This window comes from Schistocerca cancellata, chromosome 1 (genome assembly GCF_023864275.1).
Source record: "Schistocerca cancellata isolate TAMUIC-IGC-003103 chromosome 1, iqSchCanc2.1, whole genome shotgun sequence".
Lineage (NCBI taxonomy): Eukaryota > Metazoa > Arthropoda > Insecta > Orthoptera > Acrididae > Schistocerca > Schistocerca cancellata.
The window spans coordinates 504,033,556-504,056,026 of record NC_064626.1 but is presented as its reverse complement, the minus strand read 5'-3'; the positions used below and the strand labels follow the sequence as shown (position 1 = coordinate 504,056,026).

The window sequence follows — 22,471 nt, the reverse complement described above, 5'->3', positions numbered from 1 at the left end:
TGGATCACCAGAAAGTAATCACTGTCACAATGATTGTCATGTGTGGTAGTGCACACTTAAGTACCCATCTCCAAGTAGGAGAAAAGAGAAGGGGGAGGGAACTGTTGATTAAGGTGCTCAACTCAATGTAAGTAAGTAGCTTGCCTGTTACAAATGACAGTTACTAGGGTCATTCAAAACTGCAATGCTATTACTTCAAACTTACTTGGTTGGTTGGTTGATTGGGGTTGAAGGGACCAAACAGCAAGGTCATCAGTCCCTTGTTTCAAAGGTGGTCCATTAGGATGGATTTACATCTCAGAAGTATCATAACAATAAAAGGTAAGAGGCTAAAAAAAAAAAAAACGTAAAAGTGCAGTCGTGTTGTCAATGGTAAAAACAAACGCATGGAAGTCAGCAAGTGGGCTACCCCAAGGCTATGCTGGAGGCAGGAAATATCCCAACTCTCATGCAGTACATGCAAGACCGCCTGCTATTCAAAAGCATTCAACCTGTACAACGTAAAAGTGGGTATTGTAAAAGGAGACTAACAAAATCTAAAAAGTGATAAAAACACAGTAAAAGGGAGAGAAAAGAGGATCTTGGCCATGGAGGGGAGTCAGAAATCTCCAAACACAGCTTACAGTGGGAGACACCCCAACCCTCACTGCCCTGCCCCTACTCCAGAAGGAGATTAAAAACATTAGAACTGAAAATAAAAACCACTTTCACAGAGGAAACTGAGAACCAGTTCAACCATCCGGGAATCGTCAGCCAACATTAAAGGTAAAGTGCGGGGAAGTCTGTACATAGTACACAGAGCCAAAAGGGGGCATTCCACCAAAATGTGGGCTACTGACTGGAAGGCTCCACAACCACAAAGTGGGGGTGGCTCATTACACAAAAGAAAACCAGGGGTCAGCCCAGTATGGCCGATGCAGAGACAACACAGGGTTGTCGAGTCCTTTCGGGAGAGGTGGAAGGAAGAATGCCACGGGACAGGTGTCACCTTAATCGCATGAAGTTTATTACACAGGGAGGTAGCCTCCCAAGAGTTGGCCCCATGATTGTGCGAAGTGGAATTTGATATGAAGCCGTATATCTGCCTCAGGCAGGGATACAGAGAAGTGGGGAAGAGACTGCTCCCCCAGCTAAACAATAAGCAAGCTTATTACCTGGGATACCCACATGGCCAGCGACCCAAAGGAAATCAACGGAACAAGCAGCATGGTGAAGATCAGTGAGACGGTCATGGATGGCCGACACCAAGGGATGGCAGGAAAAACACCGATCAGTAGCCTGAAGGTCACTCTTTGAGTCCATACATAACAAAACGTGGTTGAGTTGGGACTGTTTCATAAAGGTACGGGCCTGGGAAATGGCCATCAATTCCACAGTAAACACCCCACATACAGTTGGCAGTAGGTGATTTTCCATGCCAACAGAGAGCGTGAAGGCATATCCCGCACGATCAGCAGATTTAGTGATTTAGAGCCATCAGTGTCAAAAAAAAAAAAAAAAAACAGCATCCCAAAACTCCCATAAAATTCGGCGGGGTAAAAAAAAAACCAGAACACCGTTGAGGAAATGTAATCTTTCAGACCTCGGTGGAGATCCATCTGAATCCGGGGCTGAGGAATGAACCGCGGGGGGAGGGTCAGGGCAAAGGAAGCTGAAACTCACGGCGAAGAGATACAAGGCGGAGACCAACCGGTAAACCCGGAATCAGGTGGGTGACATCCTTGGTCTGGGAACAGGATAGAATAGGAAGTATGAGTGGGAGAGGAACAGACAGCTATTGCATAAGAAACCAGAAGCTGGGACCGCCAAATAGAAAGGGGGGGGGGACGGGGGGGGGGGGGGGGGGGGATCCCAGCTTCAACCAGGACACTATCAACAGGGCTAGTAGGGAAGGCACCAGTGACCAAACGGATACCACGATGGTGTATCGGATCCAGGAGGTGCAACGTGGAAGGAGCACCCAAACCATAAACCCGACGACTATAATCCACATGAGACAGCACTAAAGCCCAAAAAAAGCGGAGAAGAGTGGAACGATCCACACCCTAAGAGGTGTGGGCAAGGAAGCGAAGGACACTGAGTCACAGAAACATCCTATCTTCAGAAGTCTGATATGAGGCAGCCAAGTGAGCTTGTTGCCGAAAAAAAGACACATGAAACGAAACTGTGGTACCACAGGTAATCATTGTGCATTGAGATAGAGCTCTGGATCGGGCTGGACTGTAGTACGGTGACAGAAGTGGACCACCCGCAATTTTAAAGGAGATAATTGAAACCCCATAAAGCACCCTGGAGCTGCCACTCTGCAGAGGCCATCGAAGAGGAACTAACCCAAATGCAGAAATAATCCACATACAGAGCAGGGGTGACCAAAGGACCAACAGAGGCCACAAGTCCATCTATAGCAATGAGGAAAAGAAATACACTCAGTTCGGAACCTTGTGGGATGCCATTATCCTGGGGCAGTGGAGAACTAAAAACAGTACCAACCCCAACCCTGAACGACAGGTGAAACTGGAACTGGCGGATAAAAATCGGGAGTGGGCCCCGAAGAGATATAAGAAAGATATGAGGGCGCCAAGCCATGTCACACGCCTTGCAAAGGTCGAAAAATACTGCAACCAAATGGCGGCGCTAGGAAAAAGCCTGCTGAACTGCGGATTCCAAGCGAAGTAAATGATCCATCGGAGGCTGCCCCTCTCGGAAGCCACACTGGTAAGGGGACAATAGAGGACCCAACTGAGCCGACGGGCAACCATCTGCTCAAGTAACTTGCAACCAACATTTGTCAGACTAATTGGCCGACAGCTTTTGATAAACGGGATTCTTACCAAGCTTAAGTACGGGTACCACAATGCTATCCCTTCATTGGGAAAGGAAGTCACACTGGAGCCAAATACGGTTAAGCACCCAGAGAAAATGTTGTCGTTGTGGAGTACTGAGATGTCGAAGCAATTGGTTATGAATGGAGTCTGGGCCAGGGGCCATATCATGATAAGAAGAAAGTGCAGAAAAAAGTTCCCATTCAGTAAAAGGTTCGTTGTAAGATTCTCACTGACAAGGGGTGAAACGTAAGGTGGAAGCTTCGGCCTGCTGTTTCTAGTGAAGGAAAGCTGCCGGATAGGAGGTTGATGCTGATGCTGTTGCAAAATGGGTCGCAAGATGTTTCGCAAGAATCAACAGGTCCATGCAAAGGCCATCCAGGAGGGCAAGGCCCGGGAGGGTAATAAACTGCCAATGGCAACCTTGGAGAGAGCGAAGTGTAGCCCATACCTGTGACAGAGGGACAATGCATTCCCAACACCCATTTGCTCCATGTGATTAAGTAACGAGCTTTGGAGCGAAGGCATTTAAAGGTAATATGATTGACAGCAGAAGGGTGCCTCTTAAAGTGTCGCAAAGCTCGATGGCGATCACGGATTGCAATGCAACGGCTGCACTCCACCACGGAACTTGATGGCGGTGAAATGGTCCAGCTGAGTGTGGTATACAGGGTGTCTACGTGGACAAGAAAAATATATTCCCGGATTTTTCCCGGATTTCCCGGTTAAAAACACAATTTCTCCCAGATGAAATTACGTATAAAGCGGGTTAAAATACATCCGTGTTAAGTATCAGTATACATTCCCTCGGAGCTGTAAAACCTATCAGTCCTTTGAATCGTAAAGGGCTTATACCGGCGGAGGACGTCCCAGCACTCTAGGAAACGAAATCCAGGAAAAACAATGCGTTTGGGAAGTTGTTTGATGCGAGACAATATACACAGAGTTTATTTTCGTATTCCGAAAGTATATACACAAATCCCACAAATTACAGCATGGAAGCCTCCGAAACTATAAAATAGAGATTGTGTGGAGCGATGCACTTTTGTCATCCAGCCATAGCTCATGTCACGTGACCTCGCTTGCAAATGACGGCAGTTAGAGCATGAGGCCTACGAGAAAGACAGGCCGCGGCGCGTACGTTACGAAGATAGGCCGAGCTCGCTCAACTCAGCAAAGTGCGTTTCTACACCGGTTAACTCGTAGGTAGATGTGTATGTCCGAACGAGAATTGCATCGTTCATTGGCATCCACTGTTATTAGTCCTGCAATGATAGGAAGTCCGTAGGCCTACTAACAGGCTCTAATTTGGCAATTAAAATCGTGCCAAAATGATTATCAGTTGCGTAGAAAAGTCGAAGTGTTATGGCATGAAGACACTTGTGACATTGCTCAGTAACACATTATGCAGATGTTTTTGAAGGTCAATTACACTTTTTGCCATCGATTGCATAATTTTTTATCTATGAAAGAACAACATTAAATATGAAAACTAACTTGAAGCTCGGTCTTTTTTTAGCGTGTGTTACACGTTAAGTCATATCAAATACAAATGTGCTGGTAAAATTTTAAATACTGGCATAAATGACTTATCTTCTGGGCCCGACATTTCTCAAATGGCTGATCCTCAAAGTGTTAATGTTTGGAATGAGAATTATAACGCCCTGTGATTTAAGAAATTCAGTGCACATTCTCACACGTAACATAAATCATCTTGCGTGGAAATTTACTATGAAAGTAACGCATCTCAAGCCACTATTCGTAATATTTTCTGATGATCTGTTAGGAATGTAAACAATTGAGACGTCACGCACATCGAATGCACGTTAGTTATTACGGACACACTGCATAATCTTCGACCTAAAGCCTTTTGACACTTTTCGGTGTCGGCAAACTGGTCTGTGCATTGTGTAAATTACCCATTTTCTATGCAACTGAACATTTATTTTGGTGTTACTCTCTGATTTATGTTTCATTGCTGGAGTATTATTCAGCATTAGTGGACTAAAGTTCTTTGTCAGCATATCAGATCTTACATGTCAAACCTATAAAACTTAAACTGAAATCTGAAACAATGAAAATAAAAAATTCCCGGGTTTTTTCCGGATGAAAAAATTCCCGGGCTTTTCCCGGATCTCCCGGGCCGTATACACCCTGGGTATAGCAAGGCTAGCAGTGCGAATAATCGCAGTAGACATGTCACACAGGACATCATCAATACAACCCGACAAAGAGGGAGAAAAAATGACCTCTGCAGTATATAGAGGCCAACCGGCGCGTTTGAAAGTTGAACGAGGTAACCTGTCCATCAGAGAGCGAGAAGGTAGCGAGAGAATCAACAGTAAATGGTCACTATCGCAAAGGTCGTCGTGTGGCGACCAGTGTAATGAAGGGAGGGGGGAGGGAGAAGAAAGAGAAAGATCAATGGCAGAAAAGGCACCATGAGCAGCAGTGAAATGGGTAGGGGAGCCATCATTAAGAAGGCACAAGTCATGGTCCGCAAGAAACTGGTCTATGATAGGACCCCGACTACATGGAAATGCACTGCCCCACAAGGGGTGATGAGCATTAAAATCCCCAAGGAGGAGGAGGAGGGGAGGAGGAAGTTGCTGAAGAAGGGCAGTTAAGGCAGCAGGTGTAAGAGTCCTGTCAGGAGGGAGATAAAGATTGCAAACTGTGACGTCCAGATGGACACTAACAGCAACCACTTCCAGTGTTGTTTGAAGAGGAATCCATGTGCTAGCAATGTCCATACAGACCAACATACAAACGCCAGCCGCAAGGGGCCGACCCGATTTCGGAAGGAAGCACAGAACCCACTGAGGGTCGGATCAGTAAAATGAGATTCCTGTAGAACCACACAAGATGCAAAGTAAAACAAAATAAGGGACTTCAACTCCGGAAGGTGACGGTAATATCCATTGCAATTTCATTGGATAAGAACAGAATGATGATTCAAATGGGAAGTGAACAGGCTAAGGCCAGTCATGCCACCAGGTCACCATCCGTCACCGACAAGGAGGGGCTGACAGCCGTGAACAACAGGTCAGTGTAAGGCTGCGAAGGAGGGGGCAGGAACTCTGGCGACACCAGAGGCTCTTTGTCCCGGGACTTACGTTATTTCTTCTTTTCTGTTTGAGATCGAGGAGGGCTGCACTGCAAAACGGAGCCAGCTGCAGCAAGATCTGGATCAGAAAGAGAGTGAGCAACCCGGGGGCCCACAAACCGTGGTTCTCGTGGTCGTTGTGTGGCAGCAGACCTTCGGCCTGGAAGTTGCTGGGAAGAGGGGTCCCGGGAGGGGTGCCCTTGACTGGCAGACGCCAAAGAATGGGACACTTCTCCGGCTGGGGAGGGGGAGCGGCACCCTGAGGGGAGGGTGTGGGAACCGCAGGGGAGGGGGCAAGGAGAGGGGTTCAGGACTGGGGTAAGGAAGGGGAGGAAGGGGTGAAGATGTAACTAAAGCATAGCTATACGTCACTGACAGAGGATGGTGACGGGCATGCTTCTTACGAGCCACCCATTTTCCGTCTTACAGGTGGGGAATCCGGTGAACATGGAGAATGATTGCCATGACAATTAAAACACACAGGAGGGGGAACACAGGAACTCCCCTCATTGAGTGGACACCCACAGTCACCACAGAGAGGGGTCTGCAAACAGTGGGAAGACGTGTGTCCAAAACGCAAACACTTAAAACATCTCTTAGGTGGTGGGATGTACACTTCAGGTCACATTGATAAACCATAATCTTGACCTTCTCAGGGAGAGTATCCCCTTCAAAGGCCAGGATAAAGGCACCAGTATCAATGTGTCCTTCGGGCCCTTCCGAACACACCGAACAAAGTGAACACCCCGCCGTCCTAGGTTGTCCCTAAGTTACTCATCAGTTTGAAGGATGAGATCCCTGTGAAAATTTACACCTTGGATCACATTCGAAGACTGGTGGGGGATAATGGACACAGGAATTGTGCCAAGATGGTCACAGGCACAAAGGGCCACAGACTGGGCAGCTGAAGCAGTTTTGATCAACGGCGAACCCGACCACATCTTGGTCAGAGAGTCCATTTCGCGAAACTTGCCTTCAATGTGTTCCACAAAAATTAAAGGCTTGGTATTGGTGAATGTGTCCGCTGCTCGTGGTCTCGCGGTAGCGTTCTCGCTTCCCGAGCACGGGGTCCCGGGTTCGGTTCCCGGCGGGGTCAGGAATTTTTCCTGCCTCAAGATGACTGGGTGTTGTGTCGTCTTCATCATCATCATTCATCCCCATCATGGTCGGAGGAAGGCAATGGCAAACCACCTCCACTAGGACCATGCCTAGTAAAGCGGTTCGGGTCTCCCGCATCGTTCCCCTACGCTCTGTAAAGAAGCATGGGACTTAATTTCCATCCATTTTTCATTGGTGAATGTATCCCCATCAGTCCTGGTGGAAACCAGATAGTGGGGGAAAGGTTTCACCCCTAGCGAATGAGCCTGACCCTCCTCCCAGGGGGTAGCCACGAAATGGAAGGCTGAAGGAGCAGGAGAAACAGCACTAAAAGAATCAGTTCCATTCAAAGACACGGCCGTAGAAGAACAGCCAGAGTTCTGGACCCATATGCATTCCATTTGCATGGCGTCCGCCTCGATACCACCTACTCCGATCAGGGGCTCTCCCCACGGGCACCACCGAGCCACAGCAAGGGCCATCTGGCACGGCAGCCATTGCCGGAAGTTCCGATGCTCCAGGGTGACAAGCAACCACTCCTAGTAGGTCACAGCTCAGGTAACAGAAGTGTGATCCCTGTGTGTTCAGGGGGCTCAAACAAAAGGGTACATAGTGACCCCACCACACGAGCTTGCTACCATGCTGGCTATGTACCCCAGCATCAGACAACGACTTCAAAGAAAAGATGGAAGGAACTAGGAGGGCACACACCGGAGACACTAGATAAGGTGCTACTGTCAAAATGGCTCACACTATGGAATAGAAATTTAGCAATGGAGTTCAAACCCCAGAGGGGGCCAGAGGATGCCAAAAGGATGAGGTAGTTACTCAACAAAACCAAATCGCAAAGCCAACATAACCAGGAGGATAGCAAGGTCAACATAAACAAGGACACCAAGAGAGGGAGAGGAGAGGGCAGAGGGGAAGGAGCAAGGACACGAAAGGAGGGGAAGGGAAGGGAAAGGAAACGTAGCCTGGGAAAGACGGAAGGCTGCAATACCTTAGTGGCCCGTGCTCACAATGCACTTATTCACGAAAGGACCGTGTGCCTCCTGGGGGTGTTCAAACTTGGTAGATATGGGAATCCACTCACTAATGACATCTGTTTGAACCAATGTACAGACCCCTCCAGGCGCAATCTTGGGGTCAGCACAGTTCCAACAGATGCATAATAACCATGGAGCATTGGGGGATAGTCATAAGTGAAGTACATTTCTTGCAGAGCAAAGCAAACTACAGTTAAAAGGAAATAATGTGTTGTTCCAGAATGTGGCAGTAATATATGTTAACGTTTCATTTAATGATCATGTTGTGGGTGTCCAGGTTAGGGGTGAAGGGATGAGCAGGACTGGTCAGGCCTCAGGATCACTGCCTGTCACCAGTGGGGATGGTAACACATCAATGAACATTGGTTCAAAATCCGACTGTATTGGGGGTATCTGGTGCCTCCAAGGTCACACGAGTAGTTGTGTCCCATTTGATGTTGTTTTCATCCTCCTCATCTCCCTTCTTTGCAATATTGGTGGCGAAGATTCTTTCAAGGGCCTTTCTGCAGTGGGCATGGGGATGGAAGAAGACTGTGCAGCTCTGGCCCTAAAGGCAGTAGCTCCTTAAGCGATTAGCTGGTGTCTGGCCTCTGATCTGTTGGTTTCCAGTGAGAGGGATCCCAAGATGGAGCCCTGTCTCTGGTAGATGTCAGAGAAGGAAGCTGATCTATGGTAGGGTGTAGGAATTGGTTCCCAAAGACAATGCTGCAGGAATCATCAAACAGGAGGGCAATGGGAAACTTGGTTTGGAAAAAACTGAGGTGGGGGGATAATGGCAGTGACTTCTGCATAATTGAGTGTCATGTCAACAGGGTGAAAGCATTCATATATTTTTTTTCGCATGTCAATATATGACATGTATTCAATAGATTTATACTCCTGTACCTTCCTTTTTTCTTTAAGACTATTCAAACTGGTGCATGTGAAGGGTGGTGTTCCTTTCAACTGACACCTAAGGTGGTTGTGTGTAAGGAGTGATGGTCCACAGTTCCCACACTTACGATACATGGCGCAGCAGGATGATGTATGACCAAAGAATAAACATTGGAAACGCCTTATGGGTCGTGGGACGTAAGGTTTCACGTCACACCTGTACACCATGGCTTTAACTTTTTGTGGGAGGCCATTTCCTTCAAAGAAAGTGCCTGTATCTGTTTCATCACCTGTGGGATCTTTTTGTATGCACCAGACAAAATATACACCTCACCACTGGAGATAAGCTTGTAGCTCCTCGTCTGTCTGGAGTGTAAGGTCTGTGTGAAAGATGACTCCTTCGACCATAACACAAGTTTTATGTCAAGCAATGGTCACTGGCATGTAACCCAGACACTCACATGTCTGAAGAACTGTAGACTGTACAGCGGAGATGGGATTACTCAGCAGCAATCCATTGTGCATTTTTTTCACCTATGATTCAACTTACTCACATTTATCTTCAACCTGTTCCACAAAAAATAATGGTTTCATCGTGGTAAATGTGTCATCATCTACTCGGGTACTCAGTTTTGGTTAAAAAAGAGTGATTCATTGTTTAAGCATCCAGAGTACTCTGCTAGTCCACAAAGAGTTACTCTACAACTGACATTGCAGTTGGCAATAAGTTTCAACCCTATTTATATAGCAGCCCATTCACTGTTGTAACTGACCACAGTTCTTTATGATGGTTAACATCATCAGGATGACTGGCAACATGAACTTTGAAGCTTCAGGAGCATGAAGCCACAGTAGTACAATAAAAGGAAAACAAACACTAGGATGTCAACTGCTTGATTCACTGGACAAAACTTACAGCACTGGTGATATCCTACTCGCCAACAACTGCTACAGCCGAACAAAGGAAGGTCCGGCATAACTGAAGCCCACAAGTGCCTTAAAATGAAGAAGCAGTCAAATCTGAATTCAGACTAATATATGGAACATCATATACATTGGATTATGACTGAATGTGATGGAAATGGCTGCTCATCACACCAGTTCCTTTATAACCAGCCACACTGTTGTATTTTCACAATGCTCCAAAATCAAACCATCCAGGATTTGGGAACAGCCTAGATATAATCATGGGAATACAATGCGCATTGTGTTCACCAACTGCCTCACTTGCTACACTATCATGAAGGCTGTACCGACTGCTGAACACAAAAAACTGTATATCCGAACATACAAAAGTGTTTCTCTCAAAATTGGTGTCATAAATGGCTTCACGGTGCAACATCATCCACAGAATGACAACAGTCAACCACCAAAAGGCAACATTTTAATAAAATGATATCAAAATATACAGGGCAAGGTACTACCCATCATGCATTCATATACAACACAGCAAAGAAGTCACTACAGGTTTCATGCCACATTTCGCAAACTATGGGCGAGAAGCTGAAAGAACAACTGTTCAAAATTGATGATGCTGAGTATTAATGCATCAAACAGCTCATCACTACAACTGCAATGGCAGGATAAGGACATGAATGTTATAAAGCCAAAGACTAACCTATAAGCTACAACCCAGTAGATTTTTAAGCCCCCCTAAAAGGTAAAACAATCAGAAAAATATTTGAAGTCCTCACAAAATTATATGCCACTAGTCAAGCATCACTTATGAAGTTGAGAATGATCCTACAACAAGGACACACAAGCACAGAGATATCATCACCCTTATATTAGGTGCAGATTAATGATAAGAGGGAACATGAAGATCAGCCTGTCAATAGCAATGCCACCATTGCCCATTTGAGTGTCACAGTGATCATAAGGACATGACAACATGACTAGAATGGGAGCATGTATCATCGCCACCATAAGAAGGACCACTGACCACACAAGAAAGCCACAGTTTACTCTGGAACAGCGAGGCACTGTTTTGAGAGGAGTGGGAGGAATGGCATTGGCTAAACATTGTCCGATGAGATGTAGTGGGGTCTCTAGTTACGACTCATTAATCCTGTAACCACAGAAAGCCATACTATTGCATTTTGTGAATTTGACAATTTGCACTTCTCTACATTAATAGCTAGTTGCCAGTCTTCAACTATGTTGATGTTTTCATGATCTAATGGCCTACTACAGTTACTCAGCAGAATTTCATCAGTTAAAAATCTGAAATAGTGAGTGATTTATTAGTATATGTAACATGAAAAACAATGGTCCCATTACCTTCCCATGGAGCACACTTGTCAACTATTCATTTGAATTTGAGTCATACATCCACAAGTTTTCTATCCAAAACAAATGATTCAATATTCCCATTAGAAAATGATATAACCCTTCATTATCAATGTTGTGAATATGTTGACTTTTCTGTTTACTATTCTTGCCCTTTTTATCTTTGCGTCCATTGTCGTTACAGCTGAATCACGATAAATGGTTTCAGTCTCTATGTGAACATCTTCAAAATGGTCGTGTACTTTTGATGCCAAACACTAATATATTTCTGCCATGATTAAGAATTCTAAATCATCTGTTGTAGGTAATATCAGAGTATGCTTTTATACCTGTGTCACAGAAACTTGTCTCTCATCCATCACTTATGAAGTTGTAATTTTCCAATCAACTGCAGATTGATTAAAGCATCCAAGGATTGCAGCATGACTTGGAAACAAACAAACTACGGAATGAGGATTTACTTGGAAGTTATTAGTTACTGCAGTGGTTAATTGTGACAGCCAACAGAAGGACACAATTACAACATTTTCTACCTCAGCTGATTTAAGATTCCTGTCGATTAATACACTACAGTCGTCATGTGGCGGAGTGAACCAAAGTAAGTGTTGTCGCAATGGAATATATTGTACAGACTGTTGTCATATAAAACAGATAATGTTGAAATACTTAACCTGCACTCTTAGGTGCCCGCATAACCACTGTGTAGTGGATCACTATTTTTAATTAAATCATGGGAGAAGGTAGATGGATCAATGTTAATTAATATATCAAACAGTATCACTTATCATCTACCTTCTTCCACAATTTAATTAAAAAACACTGGTCCACTTACGACAGTTATCAAAAACTATTTTCTCATGGGATCCCGGCTCATCCTAACCTACTCCTCATAGGTCATGTTCACTCCCCATCATTCATCGCAAATACACAAACAACTGCAGCAAGCAACACAAAAGCCTCTGACACCACAAATTGGTATCCTGATCTAGGATTGCGGTATGATATGTTGTGCTCTAGCAGTTGTGATGGCGGTTACTGGTACAGTGGTCTAGGGTTGAGTTATATACACTGAAGACCCAGAGAAACTGATACACCCACCTAATATTGTATAGGGCCCCTGCGAGCACGCAGATGTGCCACAACACGACGTGGCATGGACTCAACTAATGTCTGAGGTAGTACTGGAGGGAACTGACACCATGAATCCTGCAAAAAAATGGCTCTCAGCACTATGGGACTCAACTGCTGAGGTCATTAGTCCCCTAGAACTTAGAACTAGTTAAACCTAACTAACCTAAGGACATCACAAACAACCATGCCCGAAGCAGGATTCGAACCTGCGACCGTAGCGGTCTTGCGGTTCCAGACGGCAGCGCCTTTAACCGCACGGCCACTTCGGCCGGCTCATGAATCCTGCAAAGCTCACCATAAATCCGTAAGAGTACGAGGGGGTGGAGATCTCTTTTGAACAGCACGCTGCAAGGCAGACCAGATATGCTCAATAATGTTCATGTCTGCGGAGTTTGGTAGCCAGCGAAGTGTTTAAACGCAGAAGAGTGTACCAGGAGCCACTCTGTAGCAATTCTGGAAGTGTGGGGGTGTCAAATTGTCTGGTTGGAATTGCCCAAATTCATTGGAATGCACAATGGATATGAATGGATGCAGGTGACCGGACACGATCTTAAGTACGTGCCCCCTGTCAGAGTCGTATCTAGATGTACCTGGGGTCCCATGTCACTCCAACTGCAAACACCCCACACCACTGCAGAGACTCCAGCAGCTTGAACAGCCCATGCTGCTGATATGCAGAGTCCACGGATTTATGTGTTGTCTCCATACCCATACATGTTCATCCGTTCGACACAATCTTGAGACTCATCCAAGCAGGCAACGTGTTTCCACTCATTAACAGTCCCACCTGCCCCCATGAACCATGGACCTTGCTGTTGTTGGGGAGGCTTGCGTGCCTCAGCGATACAAATGGCCGTACCATAGGTGCAACCACAACGGATGGGTATCTGTTGAGAGGCCAGACAAACGTGTGGTTCCTGAAGACGGGCAGCAGCCTTTACAGTAGTTGCAGGGGCAACAGTCTGGATGATTGACTGATCTGGCCTTGTAACACTAACCAAAACAGCCTTGCTGTGCTGGTACTGTGAACGGCTGAAAGCAAGGGGAAACTACAGCCGTAATTTTTCCCGAGGGCATGGAGCTTTACTGTATGGTTAAATGATGAAGGCGTCCTCTTGGGTAAAATATTCCGGAGGTAAAATAGTTCCCCAATTGGAATCTCCGGGCGGGGACTACTCAGGAGGACGTCGTTATCAGGAGAAAGAAAACTGGCATTCTACAGATCGGAGTGTGGAATGTCAGATCCCTTAATCGGGCAGGTAGGTTAGAAAATTTAAAAAGAGAAATGGATAGGTTGAAGTTAGATATAGTGGGAAATAGTGAAGTTCAGTGGCAGGGGAACAAGACTTTTGGTCAGGTGAATATAGGGTTATAAATACAAAATCAAATAGGGGTAATGCACGAGTAGGTTTAATAATGAATAAAAAAAATTGGAGTGTGGGTAAGCTGCTACCAACAGCATAGTGAGCGCATTATTGTGGCCTAGATAAGACACGAAGCCCATGCCTACTACAGTAGTACAAGTTTATATGCCAACTAGCTCTGCAGATGATGAAGAAATTGATGAAATGTATGATGAGATAAAAGAAATTATTCAGGTAGTGAAGGGAGAAGAAAATTTAATAGTCATGGGTGACTAGAATTCGAAAGTAGGAAAAGGGAGAGAAGGATACATAGTGGGTAAAATGGATTGGGGGAGAGAAATGAAAGAGGAAGCCGTCTGGTAGAATTTTGGACAGAGCATAATTTAATCATAGCTAACACTTCGTTCAAGAATCATAAAAGAAGGTTGTATACATGGAAGAATCCTGGAGATACTAAAAGGTATCAGATAGATTATATAATGGTAAGACACAGATTTAGGAACCAGGTATTAAATTGTAAGACATTTCCAGGGGCAGATGTGGACTCTGACCACAATCTGTTGGTTATGAACTGTACATTAAAACTGAAGAAACCTCCAAAAAGGTGGGAATTTAAGGAGATGGGACCTGGATAAACTGACTAAACCAGAGGTTGTACAGAGTTTCAGGGAGAGCATAAGGGAAGAATTAACAGGAATGGGGGAAAGAAATACAGTAGAAGAAGAATGGGTAGCTCTGAGGGATGAAGTAGTGAAGGCAGCAGAGGATCAAGTAGGTAAAAAGACGAGGGCTAGTAGAAATCCTTGGGTAACAGAAGAAATATTGAATTTAATTGATGAGAGGAGAAAATATAAAAACGCAGTAAATGAAGCAGGCAAAAGGGAATACAAACGTCTGAAAAATGAGATCGACAGGAAGTGCAAAATGGCTAAGCAGGGATGGCTAGAGGACAAATGTAAGGATGTAGAGGCTTATCTCACTACGGTAAGATAGATACTACCTACAGGAAAATTAAAGAGACCTTTGGAGAAAAGAGTGCCACTTGTATGAATATCAACAGCTCAGATGGAAACCCAGTTCTAAGCAAAGAAGGGAAAGCAGAAAGGTGGAAGGAGTATATAGAGGGTCTATACAAGGGCGATGTACTTGAGGACAATATTATAGAAATGGAAGAGAATGTGGATGAAGATGAAATGGGAGATACGATACTGCGTGAAGAGTTTGACAGAGCACTGAAAGACCTGAGTCGAAACAAGGCCCCCGGAGTAGACAACATTCCATGGGAACTACTGACGGCCTTGGGAGAGCCAGTCCTGACAAAACTCTAGCATCTGGTAAGCAAGATGTATGAGACAGGCGAAATACCCTCAGACTTCAAGAAGAACATAATAATTCCAATCCCAAAGAAAGCAGGTGCTGACACATGTGAAAATTGCCGAACTATCAGTTTAATAAGTCACAGCTGCAAAATACTAACACAAATTCTTTACAGACGAATGGAAAAACTGGTAGAAGCCGACCTCGGCGAAGATCAGTTTGGATTCCGCAGAAATGTTGGAACACGTGAGGCAATACTGACCCTACGACTCATCTTAGAAAATAGATTAAGGAAAGGCAAACCTACGTTTCTAGCATTTGTAGACTTAGAGAAAGCTTTTGACAATGTTGACTGGAATACTCTCTTTCAAATTCTAAAGGTGGCAGGGGTAAAATACAGGGAGCAAAAGGCTATTTACAATTTGTACAGAAACCACATGGCAGTTATAAGATTTGAGGAGCATGAAAGGGAAGCAGTGGTTGGGAAGGGAGTGAGACTTGTTGTAGCCTCTCCCCGATGTTATTCAATCTGTATATTGAGCAAGCAGTAAAGGAAACAAAAGAAAAATTCGGAGTAGGTGTTAAAGTCCATGGAGAAGAAATAAAAATGTTGAGGTTCGCCGATAACATTGTAATTCTGTCAGAGACAGCAAAGGACTTGGAAGAGCAGTTGAACGGAATGGACAGTGTCTTGAAAGGAGGATATAAGATGAACATCAACAAAAGCAAAACGAGGACAATGGAACGTAGTCGTATTAAGTCGGGTGATGCTGAGGGAATTAGATTAGGAAATGAGACACTTAAAGTAGTAGAGGAGTTTTGCTATTTGGGGAGCAAAATTAAATGATGATGGTCGAAGTAGAGAGGATATAAAATGTAGACTGGCAATGGCAAGGAAAGCGTTTCTGAAGAAGAGAAATTTGTTAACATCGAGTATAGATTTAGGCGTCAGGAAGTCGTTTCTGAAAGTATTTGGATGGACATATAGTTTGTGTAAGAAGAGAATAGAAGCTTTCGAAATATGGCACTACATAACAATGCTGAAGATTAGATGGGTAGATCACATAACTAATGAGGAGGTATTGAATAGAATTGGGGAGAAGAGGAGTTTGTGGCACAACTTAACAAGAAGAAGGGACCAGTTGGTAGGACATGTTCTGAGGCATCAAGGGATCACAAATTTAGCATTGGAGGGCAGCGTGGAGGGTAAAAATCATAGAGGGAGACCAAGAGATGAATACACTAAGCAGATTCAGAAGGATGTAGGGTGCAGTAAGTACTGGGAGATGAAGAAGCTTGCACAGGATAGAGCAGCATGGAGAGCTGCATCAAACCAGTCTCAGGACTGAAGACGACAGCAGCAGCAACAACAACAACAACAATAACAACAACAACAACAGTCCAACATCGGTGCTGACGGGCACAGGCGAGGCATAAAGCTTTATGTCATACAGTCATCAAGGGCACACGAGTGGGCCTTTGGCTCCGAAAGCTTATAACGATGATGTTTCATTGAATGGTTCACACCATGACAGTTGTGGATGGCCCAGCAATGAAATCTGCACCAATTTGTGGAAGGGTTGCACTTCTGTCACACCGAATGATTCTCCTCACTCATCATTGGTCCCATTCTTGTAGCCGCAGTGATATCGGAAATTTGAGTTTTTACCAGACTCCTGATATTCACAGTACATTTGTGAAACAGTCGTATGGGAAAATCCCCATTTCATCGATACCTTGGAGACGGTGTGTCCCACCGCCCGTGTGCTGACTATAACACCACATTCAAACTCACTTTATTCTTGATTACCTGCCCTCAGACACTTGTCTGAGGTGTTGCTGGGCTCAGCACAGTATTCTGCCCGTTTACATATGTCTGTACTTGAATGTGCATGCCCATACCAGTTTCTTTGGCACTTCAGTGTACGTTAACTGGAGATTTTGATGCCATGATCTTATTTGGCATTTTGTTGGATTTTATTTTTCAGTGCTTTTGAGTGTGCCCCTTCCTCAGTGCTGTGTCTAAAGAGTGTTTTTGTTTTTATTATTGAATTTTTAGTTTGTCTACACCCAAACCCCCTTTGCTCCGCAGTTGCCCTGCTAATTTTATTTGTACGTCAGTGTACTGGTTCAATTGGTATTTGTATTTCTGCAGGTGTTATGATTGATGTTTTGGTGAGCAAGTTGGACACACTTGAAATGGGTGTTCGGCATGGTGATGACATTATTGCTCAAAGCAAATGGGTGGAATCCCAGCCTCCAGTAATTCCCACAACTGCTATCCAATGGAGACTTTATCTTATGTGTACAAGTAGCTTTGCCCGAAAGGTCACATTCCCAACAATGTCTGATTTTGGATTAAATCTTGGTAAAGCATATTACATGAGTTCCATAGTTGTTCGATTGTGCTGCAAGCTCTGGCACTTTTTTCTAACTGCCACAGGTTATCAATAATCTCTCGATATTCTCATTTGCGGGAGAGAGGGATTTCTCAAAGTGTGATATGAGAATTGCGGAAGTCTCAGCAGCAAAGTTTATTCTATCTGGACATAACATCACTTGTTCCCAAAAAAATTTTGTGAATACCACACAATTGCTCAATGCTGTGGCACAATTTTATCAAGTCATCAAACTCTCATTTGGGCATAACAGTTACCCCCAAACCAGAAGTCCACGGCCACACTACTACCGACTTCACAGCTTCGCTGGAACACCAGAAGCAAGGCTGGTTGTTTTCACTTTTTCTCTCATTCATTGGAATGATACAATTCCATAAAACTCTTTAAATAAATCTGCCTGGCATCAACATCCCTCCCTCCACTAACACCTAACAAAGACGTCAAACTAACACCTAACAAAAATGCCAAACATGTAAACAAAAAAAATTAATTCATAACTCACTGAAGAAACTTGCAAACCTTACACCCTGAACTACAAACACGGCCAATGATGCATCCACTGACCTCACAGATGGGTCCTATCTGCTTCCTTGAAGTACATCAGATGCTATATTCACTTCCAAATTACTCAATTATATTTGTCAGTCAGTCTTCAATGCATTTACATCTATATGACTACTTTGCAGCTCACACTTATGTGCCTGCAAGCACAGACCTGCCCTCATGTTTACTAAGCAATAGAGTGGACCTGCTCAGCAGATTCCGGAAGTGTCCGATTCCACCTGTCTGCTTTGACCCACGTCATGAATATGGCGGAAATAGCTATTCCAAGTGCCTCTAATATGGTGCCTATGATGTCACTACATAAAACACAATAATACATACAAATAAGACAATAACATCTCCCTCCAAAAATACAATCAAACTAACGGGATAACTGCGGGAAATTTGGAGTTTTAGGGAGGGGACAAGCTAAACATAACAGTAAAGAAAAACACACCACGATTCCAAAACACACAAAACGATGAACAAAAGAAAAAAATTATTAGAAAATCTACAGGAATCACACACTTCCCTTGACCTATATAGGACAACCACAGCTGACGTTACCAAAACACACAACGCCTGCAGGAAAAACTATGCAAATCTGAATCAGACATTTCGCCTTCGCCACAGCTGATGATACCAAAAACCAATACTTACACATAAAACTATGAAAACTGTAATCGGTCATTTCCCTTCCCTTGACCTATATAAGTCAACCATAACTATTGATATGAAGAAACCAATACCTACAACTATGAAAAACAGAACCAAAACCACAACACCTCAAAAATTCGAAAGTCAAACATCCCTGCGTAAATTAAAACACTTTCAATACACAATAAATACACAAAACATTACAACCTGAGTAAAAGAGTCCCAAAAAAATATTACCACCAACAAATTCTTGCTACGTCACACACACCACCCTTACATCATGGGGCAAAGCAGACGGGTGGAATCGGACGCTTCCGTTGACCCCTCAGCAATACAGGTGAAGACACACTGTTTCAGTGTGTGCTCTGCTACAAAATTTTGCATACCATGGACAGAGTACACTACATTCAACACAAAAAGGCATGTTCATTTCTACAGGGGAGTTTTTCAGTCTCCAGAAAGATCATTGCAAGCAATTATACATTATGTTCAATCATTCAATAACACACAAATCTTTGAGCTAACTATGTAATTTTGCACATTTCAATAACAGATGAGATGTTCAAAACCAAATAAAAATGATGCTACCTTCAATCATTTCTCCACTGAAGTTGTCATACATGTGGGATCACAAAAAGTTGGAACAAGCATGCCTGACGGCTTAAATTATGAAACATGCAGAGAGATAAGCTGCCTGTTTGAGGATCTTCACTTTCTTTCTCATCAGTCCTTTATTTTTCACTAAAGTGAATATCATACATGCCAGTGTAGTCAGATTTACCCTTGTATCTCCACTACGGTGGTGAACCAAGGAGGCAGGACTGGAAGCTGAAGTCACATGACAGTTCCTCTGTACATACATCAGTTTCAAAGCTGCAGATGTTTCACAAAGTTGTGGTTGTGATAACCAATTTTTAAATATTGGCATACTCGTGCTTATGTTATCTCCATAGCTGACACAGGGTTGGTGCAGAAGTAGTCAGTGGGAAATTTCTTGCTTTCTTACTTGCTCAAAAGCCATCAGAACCTGGAGACACTAATTACCAGCATCAATTTACAGTTAATAAGGGGTGAATTAGCAAGTGCAAGCATGCTTGCAAATTATTTCTATTAACAAGGTTTTCACGTTGCCATTGAACACCTTGGCCTCTGTTTAAGTGTTGATCTTGTTATCTTCAACACTGAGGTGAATGCTAATCCGAGATACTGACTGACCTTCGAATCCAGCTTGGTCCATGGCTTTTGAACACTGATGGGAAATAGTATGTCTACAGACTTCTGTATTGGAATTTTCAATAATGAAAGACTACAAATATCAATGAAGCCTCTGTTACATATTGGCTCAAAACTATTAAGTAGTAACGCAATGGTAGGTGAAAATTACAGTATTTTAATCTTGATACTGTGCCTACAAATTTCCAACCACAAAACAAGTGCGAAATGTCAGAAAAATGTAGTGAAGCTATGGCACATTTAACGAAAATGGTTTATAACTGACGTAATTAAGGACTGACTGTATCTCCCTAAATACAAACGCACCAAGTAGCTTATATACAAAGTACAAGGCTGAGTTCAATCAACAAAGGAGCTAACACTCCCGCTGTTGAATATCCGAAACCCGCAAACGGTGTTTCAACAATATATATCATTGGCCATACGAACGATTGTATTGCACTACGAAGAAGTGACTATTTGAACGTATCACACATACATAATCATGACACCCCAAAAAGTATGCAAACCTCTGCACTGGAAAACACACTCTACTCTCAACGAAAAACTTAGGTTAAAATAACTGGTTGTCTTGACAGACTGATCTGTAACGTTGCCGGAGGTCCCGGTTAGAATGGAAGGTAACAGTCTGGTTGAGAGCTGCCAAAGTCAACGAAAATGATACTATAAAAAACCTACTTGTGGTGGTATGCACTTTAACCCCTAATAAAAAAAACGTCATTAACAACACGTTACTGTCGTCGTATTGTTTACGGAGCTTGTCACATGCTTCCTACGTCACTAGTCAAAGCATAAGACATTCTTCTATATCGGGGCATATATCTTATGTCAAGAAAACAATTTCACTAACAGCCTCACTGGCACAATGAAATATCAAACACTAATCAAGCTAAGCATCAACAATACTAATCTACAATGTCACAAATGTGAAAAACACCACTGAAAAGTGTGATAAATATTTATTTATGCAAAGTACTTACGTTATTGATTTTTGAGACATTTTGCTTTCACTACTTTTTCCCGCCACATCAAAACATACGCATTACTGAGATCATCAACATGAAAGAAGTACATACTATGTTTGCGCCAGACAATACAGAACTTCATCTTTGGTTAGCAATCGATAAACTCAAGGTGCGCGGACAGATCGTTGAGTGTGGACAGAAGATTTACACCAACCTGAGGTGTGTGCAAACCTGGAAGTTGGAGTTTGAGGTTTGAGCGAAACCTCTCAAATCTGTGGGATCAAACCACATCTGCGCAGACTAGTTGGAGCGTGTGGACAGGAGATCGCCGCAAATCTGGCGCGAAACAGCTGTTTGTTCAGTCTAGTGTTCGTATTTGTGCGCACAGAGCATTAAAATGGCTGATACTCGTCAGTGTCCTCCAGAGTTTGTATGTGAATTCATTGAAATATATAGAAACAACCCATGTTTGCGGAAGATTAATGTAAAGAATATAGTGACTGAGACAAAAAGACAGCAGCATACAGTGCTCTAATTGAAAAATTGCGGGTATTATTTCACTCAACTCTTGTTTCGACATTGCAGTTGAAAATTCCAAATCCTTGTAGCTCCTTCCTGTTGCTAGGAATCTTAATGTTACCGCCTGCCGTTCATGAGGAGAAATTGCCCTTCTCTATACAAGTATTTTTTCTCATAATATGAGGGGTTACAAGCTTTAAGAGATAATTATAAGTTTCGACATCCATCCGCAAATAATTTCGCCAGTCGTTAGGTTCGCCCTGCAACTCTCGCAGTAAATTTACGTGAGAAAACTGCTTTCGCTTTAGCAGCCACTGTCTACACCATTTTGACCGGTTTCTCTGTTTCCTGCGGTTGGTCTGAATGTTTTTTGCAACACAAGTTGCGAACACAGACCACAACAGAACTTCCTCCATTTCTATATTTCAAAATAACTGAATTAAATTTTTGACGTTTACAGGGAGCGTAGTCGCTTGCTACTGATTTCTTTTCTACTCTGACAGATGGCGGGCGAGTAGTAGATTGGGGTTTGTGTCGTGTGAACACACCACATTTGCCGCGATCTTTTGCATGTACAGACATCTGCGCCGATGTCTGCACAGACAGATCGTTGCATGTGGACTGGGCTTCATTTAGAAGCTAGAAAAGAGACAATTACTTATATTTTGAACTCTAAAGAACTGTAGTGGCTGCTCCGCTATGGACAGCGGAGTCTTAACCAAAAATATTAAAACATTGGCGACTATCGTCAATGTTGCACATAGCCCACACCAGGCGGCTATGTACAGGCTAAATAGAGGGGGACTGTCTCACGCAGTAAAACGCCAGATTGAACTGACGTTTCGGACCGGAAATAGACTCACGTGCTTGTACCCAACACGCTACAGAGAACACAAGGCTGCGCGTGTTCTACCATTCTGAACATAGCCACTAACACGTATGCTACTCTTGCCTAATTTCATATCCCCTGCTTATTCTGGCTTCTCTTGTTTTCTCTATTTTTTTGCTAGTTGTTTTATATTTGCTGTTGAAATTTACAAACTTTTGTACAGTTTACAACATCAAAGAGATAAATACAGTAGGCAGGTTCAGAATGCTGTAGGTCGCAG

At 43.6% G+C, this 22,471-nt stretch overlaps 1 protein-coding gene across 1 annotated transcript in view; it reads right to left on the bottom strand.

The window, feature by feature from the left end:
• The window catches only part of LOC126178163 (DNA ligase 1), a 132,442-nt gene extending 111,480 nt beyond the window's left edge, over positions 1-20,962 (bottom strand). Inside the window, exon 1 of the mRNA XM_049924512.1 lies at positions 20,859-20,962. Coding sequence (XP_049780469.1) covers positions 20,859-20,878 — 20 coding nt within the window. The 5' untranslated portion in view covers positions 20,879-20,962. The remainder of the gene's footprint in view (positions 1-20,858) is intronic.
• Positions 20,963-22,471: the final 1,509 nt, after the last annotated feature.